An 18,730-nucleotide genomic window follows, 5' to 3' on the forward strand; every position below is an offset into this window, starting at 1 on the left:
ATAAAGTATCTCTATCTATATTGATCCCATCCACCAGCACTTGGTTGGACCCTTCTGTGCCTCCATCACCCACTCAGATAGTACATTTTATATTCCAGCCACCTGGATGAAAACGTTCTGCTTCAGATCCCCTCTAAATCCCACACTTCTTCCTCTTATTCCCCCTTAATTTTGGATTCCTCTTCAATGGGAAAGGCTTCCTCCTGTCTATGCTTTCAGGTACCAGCCTATCCAGTCTCTCCTTATAATTGTGGTACTCCATCCCAGGCAATATTCCTGTAAACCTCTTCATCAGTTTGACAATTAGATGGGTACAGTACTCCAGTGGAGGTCTAACAGATGTTTTTTAAAGTTGAACCATAACCTCAAAGCTCCTACGTTCTATCCCTGATAAAGTGAAATATCTAGTATGAGCCTTCACCACCCGACCTGCTTGTGCTGCCACTTTATGGGATTGTTGAACTTGTATACCAAAGACCTCCCATCCTCACTGGCCAAAACAAAGGTGGTGATGAATCAGCAGATAGGAGGGAGATTGAAAGTCTGGCTGAGTTGTGCCACAACAACCACAACCTCTCACTCAAGGTAAGCAAGATCAAGCAGCTGATGATTGACTTCAGGAGGAGGGAACCAGAGGTCCATCAGCCAGTCCTCATCGGGGATGAGAGGTGGAGAGGGCCAGCAGCTTTCAATTCCTCATTTCAGGGGAACTATCCTGGGCCCTGCATGTAAATGCAATTACAAAGAAAGCATGGTGGCACCTCCTCTTCCTTAGGAGTTTGTGAAGACACAGCATGACCTCTCTAACTTCGACTAATTTCTATAGGAGGGTTGCGAAGAGCATATTGACTGGCTGCATAACAGCCTGGTCTGAAAACCAAATGCTCTTGAATGGAAAATCCTGCAAAAAGTAATGGCTGGAGCCTAGTCTATCACGGGTAAAGCCCTCTGCATCATTGAGCATATCTACATGGACTGTTGTCGCAGGAAAGCAGCATCCATTGTCAAGGACCCTACCACCCAGGACATGCTCTCTTCTCGCTGCTGCCATCGGGAAGAAGGTACAGGAGTTTCAGGACTCACACCACCAGGTTCAGGAACAGTTTTTACCTCTCCACCATCTGGCTCTTGAACTAGAGGGGATAATTTCATACAACTTCACTTATCCCATCACTGAAATATTCCTACAGCTTACGGACTCTTCATTTAATGTTCTTGATATACATTGCTTATTTATTTATTTGTTTGTTTGTTTATTATTCTCTCTTTTTGTATTTGCAATTTGTTGTTTTTTGCACACTGGTTGTCTGCCCTGTTGGTGCGGTCTTTCATTGATTCTACTATGGTTATTGGATTTATTGAGTATGTCCACAAGAAAATGAATCGCAGGGTTGTATATATGTGCATATATGGACTTTGATAATAATATACTTTGAACTTTGAAGACCACCTCCATTCCTCAATACTCACTGTGTCCTAGCATTCAGAGTACATGCCCTACCTTTACCAGCTCTCCAAACTGCATCACTTTCTACATCTCTGGATTAAATTCCATTGACCCTATTATCAATTGATCAATATTATTCTGTAATCTACAACTATCCCCCCATCTACACCACCATGAACATGCTACATCAACCACATTGCCCTCATCACACATTTTAATAGCTTTTCAAAAAAATATAAACAACAATTCTGTCAGACTGACTTTGACAATCTGCTTGGCAAACAACCTCACAAGATTTACCATCTCCTTCTAGAAGGTCCACAGGATATTCCACAAAGAAACCAGCTGATTAGATTAGGGGTCAAAGGTGATTTTCCACAGAAACTTTCCTATGGGAGTGGGTAAGGATAGTGCACAATGGTCTAATCAAATGGAACGCTCCAAGACAAAAAGCCAGGGCCATTCTTTGCAACACTGAGGAGAGATTGTACCTGTGTTTGAGTAGTCATGCTCAATGCACATCTTGATAGAGCCACACATCAGGATGAGGACTACTTTGGACATGCTTCCCCCTCTAGAAACATGTACACCACATCCCTACAGATCCATGACTCATTTTGAATCTACTGATAAAGTGGCAGATGGCTTGTTTGACCATCGTAGTGCAACTGCCATATGCCACATACAGTAAGACCGTCTTATCTATCTTTGACAGACAGCACCACTCCTACATTCCCAGCCTCTGCTTCACTGTGGCCATCCACCCCAGCCAATTATAGCTGCGTACCCCAAGCTCTTACAAACTAGATTCCTAGTAACTTCAGGTAGTTGGACATGAGAGTGAGGGGAACAAAGAATTGGTTGAATGAGTTGCCAAAGAGCACGACCTTGGTTTTGCACCAAGCATCTATAGCCCTCTAGGCCATTTCAAAGTGGTTGTGGACATTCAGTCTGCAAATTGACATAGGAATCTGAGCAGAGGACGGAGATGCCATCCGTATATATATATGCATATTTCTCCAAACTGTCAATCTGGATCGTCCTTACAACAGGTCAATTGGTATTGGTCATCTGAGATGCCGCCTGACTATTGCTAGCATTTACTGTTTTCACTTCATATTTCTGGCAATTGCAGTTGAAAAAAATCTTCCCTATGGCAGTTGTTGGGGGCAAAGTTACAATGCTGGATAAAGGCAGGCTCTACCTATTCACCTGTGATGTGGCGCTTGCTGATCTCAACAAGGATGACAGAAACAATACCCAGCAGAGGGAAGGCACAGAGCGGACGTTTCTCTCCAGTCCATTAAATGAAAGGCTGAGGCCTACAAGCACATTAATATACCTAAAAAGCAAAAAAAAAACCTCTGCCGATGAGGTCAACTTTTACTATGACAGTGACTTACAGTACCCTAACATAATCAAGAGAAAACCTGCACATGCTGCAAATCCTAACATGGCAGCTACAGTACATTCCGAGGCAAACAAGGCTGAAACTGGCCATCATGAACAAGAGACAAATCTAATGCAGTTAGGTCTCATCTAGTGTGCTAGAAGAACTTGCTGCTCGGTACCATAAGATTTTGAAAGCATTTCAGGTATTATAATATAAAATGTAAATTTTTGAGCTAATTTAAGAGGCTCAATCAGCTGGGCCAAGAGAAGGAATATCAGAGCTGTTGGCTCCACAGCAGGGTGAACCATTACGTACCACATGGTCCCTGGTTACAGCCAGTCTCTTCCTCCATTGCCAATGTGATTCCTTTGATTCTTTCATGTAACTCAGGCGAATTCTTGAGCAACTTCCTACGAAAGTGAATGAAAGGTGAATGAGCTCATCTTCACAATTGACCTTAGAGATCAACCTTGCAATTGATTATCTGAATGCATTCTTCAGTCTGATGTCATACATCAATCAATACAAAAAATGATTACAATGTCATGATTTTCTTAAGCGTTTCCGACGTTCCACCACACTGTGAGAACAATTTAAACCTTCAGACCACAGACCTTTAATTAATTAGTGTTATCTGCTGAGATCGTGAAGATAGATCCACTCTTACTTAGTCAGAGTGTCATATCGGGACGTCAAGACCAGCAGTAGTTTACAAATTATTCTAAAACTGTTATGATCTATTGCTTGGGAGAATAGGGTGACAGCAAGGATGAATCTGATAGAGAACTCAGTGTTTCGTGATTATACTGTAGGCTTCATAATAACCATTGGGAGGTAGAGAAGGAGATAGGTAGATAGATTATTAAAAGCCACGCGGCTGGCACAGTGGATGACTTTATGACTGACGAGAGGCTCAGATGGTGGATCTAAGAGGGTTTCTTGAAACAGTATGTGGAGTATCCAACCGGAGGAGGGACCAAGTGAAGCAAACAGTGGACGACAAGGGAGGTTGTGAATTAAATCAAAAAGATAAAGGAAGCATATATAAAGTTTAGGAAGCTAAAAATCAGACAGAGCTCTTGAGGAATATAGAGAAAAAAATCTCAAGCAGGGGATTAGGAGGGCCAGAAAGTGGGAAGCGGAAAGATTCAGGGAGATGTGATGCCAAGTTTCTAAAAAAAAATACACAATGAGTGGTAAGTGACTGGAGTGGGCTGTCAGTGGTTGTGGTGTTTAAGATGAATACACAGGAAATGAAGGGATATGATATGTGTAGGCAGAAGAGAATAAGTTTAATTTGGCACAGTCATTGTGGCTGTTCTGGTGCTATACTGTCCTATGTTCTAATTTATGTGTTTATTTATTTATATACCTGGCGATACAACATGGAGTAGGCACTCTGCCCTTCGAGCCACGCCACCCTAGCAACCTCAGACAAACCCAATTAACCCTCACCTAATCACGGGACGATTTACAATGACCAATTAACCTACCTGTAAGGTCTTTGGGTTTGTGGGAGGAAACCAGAGCATGCACGGAAAACCCATGTATTCCACAGGGAGGACGTACAGAGTCTCCTTGCAGAATGCCGCCAGGATTGAAGCCCGATCTGTGAAACGCCCCGAGCTGTAATAGTGTCATGCTAACCGCTACTCTGGCACCTTAGTACCCCCATTAACCCTTTCACCAATTCAACTGATATCAATCACACTCAATTGGATACACAGAGTAAAAATGCCTTTAGCTGCAGTTATAATAAGTCTAAACTCACTGATTCGTCTCCTTGTGCAGGCTTTGGTACCCATTACAACAAGCACAGGCTGTAATTAAACAAGGAACTCAGGTTACTAACACTGATAATTCTAGGTGCCTGCTTCTCCTTCTGTCTAGTCGGGCCCCAGGATATACAGGAGAGATAGCATCTGGCGGGCATCAAAAGCGAGAGTGTATAGATTCATATATTACTTAATTCACCTTTTTTTCCAAAGTTTCTTTTGATTCTGTTGAAACTGGACAATGTTCAAATTCTTTATTGTCAGTATAATCACAGTACAAAGGTTTGCTTCTTTGTTGACAACTTCAGGAAAAACGACCTTCATGGCCAGTTCAAATGACATAACTGGTGCTCCTCCTCCTCTTTAATACATATGTAAACAACAAGCTGAGTGGCAGCATCCGATCACATTAATAGGTTCGACTAAAAGCAGCAACCGGTGTTCTGACAATGAGCAACAGCAATCAGCTGCCCAAAGCAGACACATATTTCTGAAAGGACAGAGAAGGGTTGTCGCTGAGGAAGGTGTCAAATCAAAAACAAAGCAAAATCTGAGTATTCCATGCAATCCAAGTTAATTTTCACCACTGTAGACTCTTCTTAAAGAGTACAGTTTGGCTAACAACATAATCATTTCCAACGTAAGTAGAGGTCACATAAAGAATTGCAAACATGAGAATTTCAAGAGGGGTTGTCAACATCCATAAAATAAGCATAAATCTTTGGACACAAGAGATTCTGCAGAAGTTGGATATCCAGAGCAACAAACACAAGATGCTGGATGAACTCAGCAGGTCAGGGAGCATTGATGGAGAGGAATAAGTAGTCCATGCTTCAGGCCAAGACCCTTCATCAGGACTGAAAAGGAAGGAGGAAGAAGTCAGAATAAGAAGATGGTGGTGGGCAGGAAGGAGGTCAAGTGTGTTGGCAAACTGAAAAGTTGGAGGTCCAGTTTGAAAATGACTGAGATATTGGCTTAACATGAGGTGGAATCAAGAGTACCAGGCACCTCATAAAACCAGTTGCAGACACAACTAATACCTTTGGCCCACACAAGCAGGTTAACATTACCACCCACTCTACAACCAGAGAATGGGATGATAGCTCATCTTATAAATGGTCCCGTTACCTCCTAAATTGACTGACTGGCTTTCCTCCAGCAATACCCTGCTTTCATTAACTTTCATCCTGTTGCTTCAGCCTGGGGCCTTCAACACCATCTGGTCATAACCACCAATGTATGTTCAAGTAGTTAAGGCCATGAACACACACAAAAATAAAGGTATCGATAGGCTGCCTGCCCACCTGGGTGATGAGTCCGGAAAAATCTTTTTGAGTGATGCAGTGACATGGGTAACTACTTGTTCGAGATCTTCAAATGACATAAGTTTTAGAGTGTATGAACTTCTCTCCGTTTCTATGACAACCTGCAAAAACAAAAGGAAGTTCACTTAATTTCACTTTAATTTCTAATCAGATTACCAGTACCCTTTGAAGAAACTTCAATCTGGGATTTCAAAGCACAAAACACAGGACACTGCTGGAATAGATGAGAAATCAGGAATCACACCGTTTGGATTTATGTACCGATTAGCCTCAGGATACATCAGTGTTCAGATGGCAAATTATCAGCAATGTGTCATCAAGTAACTTTGTCTAAATAATTATCCATAGTTTCCCCTTTTTCTTGATGGCAGTGGACTAGAAATTTTTCATCTTTTAAAATAAGTGTTTATACAGTGCTGCACAGGAGACCCCGTCTCATTTTTGTCATTACATTCATTGTACAAGGTTTTATTCACATAGTGAAGAGATTCTGCACACTTATTTTTTACTTTAAAAGAATAAATACAGAATAATTTGTGGATATGGACTGAAAGGGAATTTTTAATGAAATGCTTTAATATTGTTTAATAATCAAATATTCTAACACCATCGAACAGAGTAGAGACAGATTCAGGAACAGCTATACAGGCTTCTGAACTGGCACGAACAACTTCAACCACCACTACTCTGAACTGCTTCTGCACCCTACAGACACACTTTCAAGGACTCTTTACAGCTCCTGTTTTCAATTTTTTTTCATTTGCACAGTTAGTCTTTTTTTACACATTGGTTGCTTGTCAGTCTTCATTTTTATCAATAGTGTTTCATGAAATTCCATTGTATTCCTTTTTTCCCCTATAAATGCCTGCAAGAACATGACTCTTAAGGTATTGCATGGTATCAAATATGTATTATTATAATAAATTTACTTGGAACTTTGCTGCGGGGATCTTTGAGGGAGATGGCAAAGAACCTGAAGAAATCTTTCTCTGACCTTCTGCTTTGTGCTTGGGATGGAAATAACAATTATTTTTATTGGTACACTCATACAGACTAAATTTAATCTATTTTTAGTCATTTTATCCTATTAGAACAAATTGCTTTGGCCCTCGTGTTTTGTAACTTAAAATCTTCAAACTAATTAAGAGCAAGACAATGGACTGGGGAAGCAGGTCTACCTTTGATTTTACTTTAAGCGAGGTGTGCACGTATAATGTGACATCATCACAACGCGTGCAAGTCACTCACAGTATTTTTACATACAACCCATAATTATTTAAATGAACAAGAATGCTTAATTAAGCAATATATTTACCCAGTATTACTCAAATACTACTGAAATATTAAACACACAACACTCCTCCCTGCTTAGCTATAAACTCCAACTCAATAGAGAATGCATATACTATATAATACAACTACTTCACAGACATCCACAGTATAGTAAATTTTAAATGGTCCCATTCAGGCTTAAGATTTAATCGCTGTCAATAATTTCTTACTCTTGTGGGTTAATGGCTTTCCTGACTGGGGGCTGGGGTGGTCACTCTGCTTGGCAGGTGAGACTTGTGGCTGTGAAACTGTCACGTTCTGGATCTCCTCTGTGGTGGTTGTAGGAGTTGAGTCTGGGACTGCAGGAAGTGGTTATGACAGTGGTAGCCACCTTTCTTCTTAACTATTGACTCTGCTCTCCTCGACTGATTGATGTGTCGTCTCCAGATGACATCAGAAGCTCCACTGTGTAGGAGAGTAGCCCAGTTCTGTCCTGAATCTTTCCAAGTATCCACTTTTGATCACCTCTGTAGTCCCTCTCCAGGACTGTTTGTCCGGTGGCAGAACATCAAACCTCCTTGCTTGAGGAGCCATTAATTTTTCCTGCATACACCTTGTGAGATTGGGTTTGAGGAGATCCAAGCGTGAACACAAGGGATGACCCAGGAACAGCATAACTGGTGAGTTCCTGATTGTGGGTCGAGATATGCGAGGAAGAAATTGGTGGCCTTCCAATTTGAGTTGGTGTGGTGTGTTCTGCTGACATTGCTCACAGTGCATCCTTTAGACTCTGGACAAACCTTTCCGCCAAGCTGTTGGTAGCTGGGTGGTCCAGTGCAGATGTAATCTGTTTTATTCCATCCATTTTCAGGAACGACCAAAATTGTTCCATAAAAACTGTGGTCCATTGTCACTGACTAAGCATTCTGGATCACCAGTTATTGCAAACAGGTTTCTCAATACGTCAACAGTGTGCACGGCTGTAGTGGAGGCCATTGGGAACACTTCTGGCCACTTTGTAGCTGCAACCACTACGACCAAAAAATTTGTGCCCATGAATGGTCTGGCAAAATCCACATGAATCCTCTGCCAGGGAAATGCAGGCCACTCCCAGGTATGGAGATATGCTGCTCTTGGCAGCTTCTGGATATTTTGGCATCCTGAATGGTGCATGGCAAGATGTGTGATCTGCTAACACTTCCATTTTGAGCACACCTAGATGACTGGCGGGTAGCTCCTCCAGCACGTTGGCTCTCAGCTTGGATGGTACAGCAACTCTCAATCCCCAAATAAGAAAACTTCCATCAAGGGCAAGTCTATTCCTAACGCTGGTAAAAATGGGGGAACTGGGATTTCTGGTGCACATGCCAGCCATTTTGGGTAGCTGTGTAGAACTGAGACTGTGTGGGGTCTTTTCTGGTTTCTTTTTGGATCATCTCTGAAGAAATAGGAAACTTTCAATTTGTATTAGGTAGAACACGTCAAGAGGAGAGTACTCTTTCGTCAATTTTTCAGACACTTCCTTTTCCAAAGGTAAACAGGACAATCCATCAGCATTTCCATGATTAAATATCCTCTTGTACTCAACCTTGAATTTGTGTCCTCTGAGAAACAAAGCCCACTTCAGTATTTGGCCCAACGCAGCGCGTGCGGCCACTCCGGTGAATGATATTTGTTATGTGTTAAGAAGGGTACCGTGCACAATTCTGATTTGATGGAGACAGACGTGAGAGTATGGAGGAACATCTGGAGAAACTTCTGAAATGCCATCTTCACTGCCGCTGCTACTGTGTGATAATCGGAATCTCCGGAGGAGAAGGCCCTGAATCCTCGGCTTTGCTTGTTTCAGCAGCCGGGGTGAGGTCGAAGGCGCTCGGCAGAGGATGGCGCTCAGGACGCTGTATCGGAGGGGCTGGTTGGAGGCTCAAAGTTTTCGGATGGATGGACTCAGTGTCAGCTGTGGTCGGTTGCTTCCAATGCATCAGCAGTTGTCGGTGCCTGAAAATTTATGGCAGAGAGTTTCTCCCTTTTGCCACCTGCTATCGGGGACTCAGGAGTCGATCGGGACTTTGAGACTTTTTTTTTACCGTGCCCATGGTCTGCTCTTTATCAAATTATGGTATTGCTTTGCACGGCTGTAACTATATGTTATAATTATGTGGTTCTGTCAGTGTTAGCCTTTGGTTTGTCCTGTGTTTCTGTGATATCACACTGGAGGAACATTGTATCATTTCTTAATGCATGCATTTCTAAATGACAATAAACGAGGACTGAGTGTCCTCATAATCTAAATTTGTGCTGCTGCTGTTAGTGGAGCACCCTTCAGTGGATTGAAAATGGACACTAGTGTTTTGATGATCAATAATGAGGGTAGACTCTCTCCCATACAAGTGCTGCTTGAAACATTTTACACCCCAAACCAGACTCAAGACTCCTCTGTCAAACTGTGCGTGATTTTTCTCTGCAGCGGTAAGGGAATCTGATGCAAAGGCTATGGGGAATTCATTTCCGTCACTCATAACGTGTGACATGACAGCACCCATCCAATAAGGTGAGGCATCACAAGGAAGCTTCATTGGACGATGTAGATCGTACAATGTGAGTACAGTGCCTGATGTTACTTGGCCTTTTGGAAAGCTACCTCATGCTGTTTTGTCCATTGTCATTTCCTCCCGATCTGTAATAATGATTTCAAGAGGTGGAGCACAGTAGCCAGGTTTGGCAGGAACTGTTATAGTAACTGACAAATCCTAAAAAGAACTGCAACTGTAACACGTCCACCACTGCTTGAGTTTTCTCAGCACACTTGTGTAATCCTTAGGTGTCAATGATGTGACCACAGATTAGCGATACTTGTTTTTTTTTTAAAAAATCACGCTTGTTGCATTGTGCTCTGAGCCTGTAATCTTCTAAACTGCTTAACACTGTCTTGAGATTTTGGAGAAGTTCCTTGTCATCCTTACCAGTAACAATGTCAGCTAGGCAACACCGAGTGCCTGGGCAGCCCTGTAGCACCTGGTCCATACCTTTCTCCCAGAGTGCATGTGCAGATATTACTCCAAAAATAAGCCTATTATAGTGATAAGGCCCTTTGTGTGTGTTCATGGTGAGAAACACTTCGAATCTTCTTCCATCTCCACCTGTAGGTAGGCCTCATTCAAGTCCACTTTGCTGAAGAGTTTTCCTCCAGAAATGTTTGCAAAGATATCCTCTATCCTGGACAGAGGGTATTGATATAGTTTCTGTACTGGGTTGATGTTGATCTTAAAATCACCACTGATCCTGGCACACCCATTCTTCCTGGCTACTGATACCACAGGTATTGCCCATATGCTCCACTCAACCTTAGAAATAATTCTGTTAGGCTCCATGTGATCCAGCTCTCTCGCTACTTTATCACGGATAGTGTAAGGAACCGGATGGACTGTAAAACGTGGGTGATGCATTTCCATTTAACACCATTTTACTCTTGATCTGTTTGAGTTTTCCAATACCAATCTTGAACACTGCTGTGACATCATCCAGTACCTTTCTTAACTTGCTTTCAGTTGACTCTATTGCAGAGGCTGTAAATTGTGGATAGATCACCAATCAAGTTGCAATTGTTTCAGCCAATGATGCACCCGCAAGGCTGGCCCTCCTGTTTTTACCACAAACAAGTCAATGTGGCTTGTTGGTTGTTGTATTTCATTGTTGCAAATGTCATTCCCACAGGAATCATCTTTTTTCCAGTGTATGTTCTTAGCAGGATATCTGCAGGCTTCAGTTTAGTATCTTTGAAAAGATGTTCAAACTCATTTTGTGGAAAGACTAACACAGCTGAACCAGCATCCAATTCTATTTTAATTAATTTACCATTCAACTCTGGTGTAAGCCATATTGCTTGTCTCTTCTTAGCTTTCACATTGTAAATCTCAAGGGTACCCAGTCCTGTTTCATTGTAATCATAATCAGATTTTTTATCAACAGCATGCAGATTAGTGCTCTTTTTCAACTGCAACTTGACTTTTTATCTTTTTCCCTTCTCTGTGTAATCCATTTATTTTTGTCTGTCCGACATGCTCTTTATATGTGTCCTACATTGGTGCATTTTCTGCCATTTTCACCTTTAAATCTGCATTGGTCTGGTGTTTGTGAGCCCCTGATACAATAGTAATACAATTTGTTTGGCCAGGCTGGTCTCTGTTGAACCATTACAATTTTGTTCATACTCACCCCCATTCCTGACTGCAACTCGATTGTGCCTCTGTCTGCTGTTTCCATTGATACAGCTATTTCAACTGCTCTTTTAAATGCAAGTTGTACTTCAGTTATAAGCTATTTTTCAATGCTTTCTTGATAGATTCCACCAGCTAAACAATCTTTCAGTGCATCATTAAGCCCATCACTGAACTGACAATGACCAGACAACTTCTTCAATTCAGCCATGTATGCTGAAATGTTCTCCCCTTCCTTTTGATTTCTCTTCTGAAACTTGAAGCATTCTGCAATCAATAATGGCTTTGGTTCTAAATATTCCTGCATTACTTTCACAATATCAGCAAAGGTATTTTGGCTGGTTCGGTTGGAGCAGTTAAACTTCTAAGCAAACTGAATGCTTTTCCACCCAATTCACTCAGCAAAACTGGTAATTGTTTCTCATTGGCTATTCCATTTGCTATAAAATGCTGCTCAATTTGCTCAGTATACAATACCTAGTTATCTCTTGTGCAAACTCGATCATCTTTCCTTTTGCAAAGAAACTGTGTTGCTCTCAAGAAAGGTGTCAGCATACGTCAGTGATTCTCTGTGGAAGCAGGAAATTGTACCTGTTTTCCTCTTAAGTATACTCCATTTGAGCTACTTTTGCTGCAATCTGCGACATGTAAATTTCCTCTTAATAGCAGACTACAAAATTACATCAATGATCTTCAGATCTTACATTCAATGGTTAAATATGGAGCAGTTTAGCAAGGTGCCTTTAATGGTTAACACCATGACCATGGCCAAAAACACGGTAGGAGAAGCAGAATTCAAACCAGGCCGAAGAACAGGAGAATGAGGCCTTCTCTACTGAGCACCTGGTTGCTGAATGTACAGTCACTTGAAAATCAGATTGGTGATCTCAGGGCAAAGCTGCTGTACCAGAGGTAGATGAGGCAGACTGCAATAGTTTCTCTGTATTGAGACTTGGTTAACTGCGAACACGCCAGACGCAGCTATCCAACCATAAGGTCTTACGATTTTCAGAATGGATAGAACATCGAGTTCTGGTCAGGAAAAAGGTGATGGCGTATGCATTTTTGACAATTTTGTTGGTGCATGGAAATTGGGGTTATGTCAACTTCTTGTTCCTGACCTAGAACAAATAACGATCAAATGTAGACCATTCTACTTGCCTCAGGAGTTCTTATCCGTGATCCTGACCACAGTTTACATACCACCAGCAGCCGACTAGAAGCAAGCACTCTTAAAACTGCATGATACAGTCTGTAAACATGAAACCGCCCATCCCAAAGCATTTCAAATTATAGTCAGCGAATTAACCAGGCCTATTTGAAGAAAACTCTGCCCAGTTATCACCAGCACATAACTTGTTGCACAAGAGGTCCCAACACACTCGATCACTGCTACACCACGTTCCTTCCCGAGACTGCATTTTGGCAAGTCGGATCATTTGGCCGTACTCCTGCTATCTGCATATAGACAGAGCTTAAAGAGCAAAGCTCCAGAGATCAAGATAGCTAAGTGGAGTCACTAGAGGCAGAGGAGCCTCATATAAAATTGCCTTGAGTCAGTGGACTGGCTGTATTCAAGAACACTTCTGAGGACCTGAATGATTAAACTGGGGTTGTAACCAGACATCCCACCCTGCAAAAACTCATTTCAGGGAGGTAGCACCCCCGCCCTCCGCAACCCCATATCCCCCCCCCCCGCTGCCCCCCCCCGTCAAACTCCAAAGGTGTACGTAATACTTTGTTTAATGATTTTGTCTAATCTGTAAACCAAGTTGGGTATATACAGAAAATGTGACATTAAAATATGTATTTATATTATATTATCATGTTTATTCTATTACAACTTTAAGCAGTCTACAACTTTAAGCAAGGGAGTTTGGCCTCATCACGTAGGACAGCAATAGAGTAACTCCTTAGTAACTAGCCAGCTAGTTTAAATAATATTAGCTATGCTAATGAACGAATGACACCTGTTAAACTCACCTCAACATGTCTTTTACATTTTAACCCACCATGGGCAATAGAAAAGTCACTGTTGCAAACAGCGCAGTGAGCAACACTGTCATTATCTTTGAGGTCAACTGTAAAGCCCGCCCACAGAGAAAACTGATAGGTCTATTTAGCACAAAGAGAGACCAATCAGGATGCTCGCTCTCGCTCTCCCTCTCAAAAATAATCGATTTCTGGGATATTGTATATAATTTCTGGGCGTCAGGGAACCACTATCAATATGCAGGAGACTCCCGGAACTTCGAGGAGAGGTGGGATGTCTGGTTGTTACAGACTTTATTAAAACAGCTGTGGATGAGTGTGTCCCCATAAAATCATTCAGGATTTCCCCAATCAGAAGCCCTGAATGAACAATGAAATCTGGAACCTGCTGAGGGCCAGATCAGAGGCATTCAAGTCTGGAGATCAAGAATGCCACGAGAGGTGCAGGTATGATCTCTGGAAAACCAGCTCATGGGCTAAGTGGAGATTCCGGACTAGACTGGAATCAATAAGGGATGCTCAACAGCTGTGGCAGGGTTTGAGTGCCATAACCTCCTACAAAGTTAAATCTTGTGACATAGGGGGTAGTAGTGTTTCACTTCCAGATGAGCTCAATGCCTTCTACGCTCACTTTGACCAGCAGAATATGGAGGAACTGTTGCACACCTCCATGTCTCCCAGTGATCCTTTGGTCACAGTATCTGAAGATGATGTGCAGGCTGCCTTCAATAAAGGGAATCCAAAGAAAGCATCCAGTTTGGACGGTTTACCTGGCCGAGTACTGAAGACATGTGCCAACCAGCTGTCTGGTGTATTCACAGATATCTTCAACCTCTCACTCCGGCAATGTGTGTATCCACCTGCTTCAAACAGGCTTCAATCATACCGGTACCCAAGAAGAGCGTGGTAAGTCTGAATGTCTATCACCCAGGGGCACCTATATCCACAGTGATGAAGTGTTTTGAGAGGCTGGTGGTGAAGCACATCAGCTCCTGTCTGAGTAGCAACTTGAATCCACTACAGTTCCCCTACCAAAGCAACAGGTCTACAGCAGATGCTATCTCGTTGGCTCTTCACACAACCCTGGAACATCTGGACAGCAAAGGTACATACATCAGGATGCTCTTTATCAATTACAGCTCAGCATTTCACACCATCATCCCTTCTAAACTAATCACCAAACTCCAAGATCTGGACCTCAGTAACCCCTTGTGTAATTGGATCCTGGATTTCCTCACTTGTAGACCCCAGTCAATTTGGACAGGCAAAAGCATCTCCTCCACAATCTCCATCAACACAGGAGCACTGCAGCGATGTGTACTTAGCCCCTTGTTCTACTCATTTTACACCTATGACTTTGTGGCTAAGTACAGTTCCAACACCATATACAAGTTTGCTGATGACCCCACTGTTGTGGGCCAAGTCAAAGGGGGCGATGGATTTGCATACTGACAGGAGATTGTAAACTTGGCTGAGTGGCGTAATAACAACAACCTCTCACTCAAAGTCAATTAGACCAAAGAACTGGTTGTAGACTTCAGGAGAGGGGAACCAAAGGTCTGTGAGTCAGTAGTCATCAGAGAATCAGGGGTGGAGAGGGTCAATAACTTTAAATTCCTGGGTGTCACTGTCTCAGAGGACCTGACCCGGACCCATCATATAAATATAATTGCAAAGAAAGCACAACAGCACCTCTACTTCCTCAGGAGTATATGGAGGTCATCATAAATTAGCAAACTTCTATAGATGTGTGGTGGGAAAGGTGCTTACAGGCTGCATTACAGCCTGGTATGGGAACACCAATGCCTTTGAGCGGAAAATACTGCAAAAGGTAGTAGATTCGGCCCAGTGAAAATGGGTAAAACCTTCCAACCATTGAGAACATCTAAATGAAATGTCGTCATAAAAGAGCAGCATCCATCATCAAAGATCCTCACCACCCAGGCCATGCTCTTTTCTCACTGCTGCCATCAGGTAGAAGGTACAGGTGTCTCAGGACTCGCACCACCAGGTTCAAGAACACTTACTATCCCTCAACCCCTCAACAAAAGGGGACAACCACACTCATTTAAGGACCTTGTTCTATTGCTATTTCATGCTCGTTATTTATTGCTATTTATTTATATCTGTATTTGCACAGTTTGTTTACAGTTCCTGATCTTTACAGTTTACAATTACTGTTTTATAGATTTGCTCAGTATACCCACAGAAGAAGAATCGCAGGGTTGCACTGTATGTACTGAAAATAGATTTTACTTTGAACTTTGAAAAAAAAATGTGCTGCACTTTTTATTAACTTGACTGTTTCTCTCCGCACATCAAAAGGTCTTGAGTTTGTTTAAAACTTCCTCATTCTCAGCTGTTACGCTTTGTAATTCCAAAACATTAAACTAATTAAAGGAAAGGCACTGGACTGGTGGTTGGAGTGTAACTTCATTTTTACTTTAAGCGAGGCCCGCAAGTATGACGTGATAGCATCATGACTTACGCAATTCACTTATCTTTACATAATGAGTTATTTAAATGAACAAGAATACTCAAGCAATACATTTACAATATTACTCAAATACTACTGAAATATTAAATACACAACAGTCCTTTTCATATGGGTGCACTGAACTGGTTCATTTCAATTTACTTTCAACTCTGGATCGAGCAGTGTGTTTCATTGTTATTTCTATTCTAGCTGGAACAAGTACAGCAGCTAAGGTTCCTGAGCTGTACATTCATGGACTGTATGACAGGGAAACATCAGTGTGTTTTCATAGCACTGCTTCCTGGCATCATAGCACTGGATTCGTCCATTGGTGTGGCTTTTGAAATGGTGAATTCTAGCAGATTACAGCGTCACCAAATGATCTAGACCCAGTGCCAGAGGATTCTGGCACACAAGTCTGCTATCTTCTGTCAGGATGACAATATTCATTACTGGAACTCTGACAGTGCCCTTACAGTTGGCCGAGCTACTGCAACTCAAGGAAAGTTATCGTAGTCCTCAACACATCAAAAAATAGCCCCCCCCCCGTTGCTGTCACACGCCTCCTCCTCCTGATGTTGCAGATCATCAGGTAAGAGGTGTGCTTTTATAAAAGTAAGGTTTTTGTCCACACGGTTGACAACGTGCAGAACTGCAAACGTCAATTGCTTCAAATACAGGGATCACATCTTATAGACTCTGATGTCGCTCTCCATGACTCTGTTTGTGCCGGAGGCGTGTTCATTCTGATTAACTTTTTCATGAACCAGTCTAGTAACTGCATTGTGACTTAAATATTCATTGCACTGTGCATTGTTTGAGGGTGAGACGGTCATGCAGTCTTCATCACAGATACATCATTGACCACACTTGGGGGTTAGGATCTTTGGGCAAGCATCTCCCTCTTGCTTCATCCTTTGAGCCATCTAATGGCTACTTTATCTCTGAGCCCATTCCTTTTCCTATGGAGATGTTGCACACAAAACAGTTACATCAATGAAGCACCCGTGGTAAAGAAGCATTAACTGAAAAATGTAACTTGGTACTCACCAACAGTTTAGAAACCGGATAGTATTGCACCTGAGGCTCTAAAAGCATCTGAGATCTTCTGCATCTGACTCTCCAATGATATTACATTTGGTGACTGCCCCTTTAACTAACACAGGCACAATGCACCAAAACATTGATAAAATCATGTATCCTGTGAGTGGCCCACAATGTTTCTTAATTCAAAATGTGATAGAATTTCTGTGGGAAGGTTCTAAAGGAACATAACAGGGTGATTTGCGTCAGTGCATGTAAGCATGTCATGGACAAGGAAGTGTTATTAAATGTTTTGACTGATTTGCATCACTGTTTTCCTGGGTTTGTCCAATGTACTCACTAAAATTGGAGGCTCTCTACATAGAATTTGAAAAGGCATAAGCAACACAAAAAAATTTCTAGCTAGTGACTTTTTGCAGCTGCATTAAACAGCTAATCACTGATCAATCTATCCAGTATACTATAATTTCAGACCCATTGAGAAAAGTAGATGGGAATACATCTTCAAAACATTATTATATTTAATTTGCAACTGCAAGCTAATTTTTAAAAAATCTATTTGGAGCAGTGGTTGCTATGACTATATTTACATTTCTTATTGCAGTAAAAATGTTTCAAATTACGTTGTTGCCCCTAATGCCTCAGAGAACCTTGGCAGTAAACAGGTACTTCCAGACTTCGTTGTCAATCTGCACAAAGTTCAGCAATCTCATTTACATGAGGATGAAAATGCTTTAATTGGTCTTGATGCTTTTAGGTCAGAAAAGGGTCAGAATTCTTCAAAACTGACCACCGCTATAAATGGTATGAATGACAAAAAAAGAGTAGGGTACTTGGTTGTGGTATTACATGAAGGTGTTTGGTGTTAAATCTAACAAAATGAAATGAACAGTGGCTGAATTATTAAATGCATTTCCAAGCAAAAATGCATACATTAGAATGCTCTTTATCAACTACAGCTCAGCATTCAATATTATCATCCCCTCAAAACTAATCGATAAGCTCCAAGACCTCCTAAGCTCCAATTTCCTCACTTGCAGAACCCATTCGGTTTGGATTGGCAACAAGCTCTCCTCCCCAATTTCCTTTAGCAGGGGTGCACCACAAGGCTGTGTGCTTAGCCCACTGTTCTGCTTCCCTTATATTTATGACTGTGAGGCTAACCACAGCTCCAATGCAATATTTAAGTTGGCTGACAACACCACTATCATTGGCCAAAATAAAGTTGGTTCCATATAGGAGGGAGATTGAAAATCTGGCTGACTGGTGCCACAACAACCTCTCACTCAACGTCAGCAACGTCAAAGAGCTGATTATTGACTTCAGGTGGAGGAAATTAGAGGGAGCTTATGTTCCCTCTAAGCTGTGCGTGTGTGCACGCACACACGTTTTTCAGCCAGCGTGCAAAAGAAATTAATGTGCACACAAAGGTTAGTTACCTAAAATAATGTACTAATTAATAATTATACTAGTCTAGATAGAGTTTACAAAGAATGGGTAAATGCCAAAAACAGGAGAGAGAAAAAAATAACTGAGTGACTTAAATATGTATCTTATTTTGTTGATATTCTGTGCAGTTTTATGTCAAATATTTTGTAAACCTACATAAACTGTGTCATGTGTTCATTCAGTGCGCACATACTTTTGTCACAGGAAAGAAAATTGCACAACCTAAGATTTTTGTGCACGCTGACTACTAAAAGTTAGAGGGAACATTGCATGAGCCTGTTCTCATCAGGGGATCAGAGATGGAGTGGGCCACCAACTTTAAATTCCTCAGTGTTATCAT

At 41.8% G+C, this 18,730-nt stretch overlaps 1 protein-coding gene across 2 annotated transcripts in view; it reads right to left on the minus strand.

The window, feature by feature from the left end:
* The window catches only part of carmil2 (capping protein regulator and myosin 1 linker 2), a 172,089-nt gene that overhangs the window by 103,280 nt on the left and 50,079 nt on the right, over positions 1 to 18,730 (minus strand). For both annotated transcript variants that reach the window (XM_063067430.1, XM_063067431.1), the window contains exons 5-6: positions 5,920 to 6,041; positions 3,156 to 3,250 (exon numbers count right to left, since the gene is read on the minus strand). In XM_063067430.1, the coding sequence (XP_062923500.1) occupies positions 3,156 to 3,250; positions 5,920 to 6,041 (217 nt within the window). The remainder of the gene's footprint in view (positions 1 to 3,155; positions 3,251 to 5,919; positions 6,042 to 18,730) is intronic.

This window comes from Mobula hypostoma, chromosome 14 (assembly GCF_963921235.1).
Source record: "Mobula hypostoma chromosome 14, sMobHyp1.1, whole genome shotgun sequence".
In the NCBI taxonomy this organism is placed as follows: Eukaryota; Metazoa; Chordata; class Chondrichthyes; order Myliobatiformes; family Myliobatidae; genus Mobula; species Mobula hypostoma.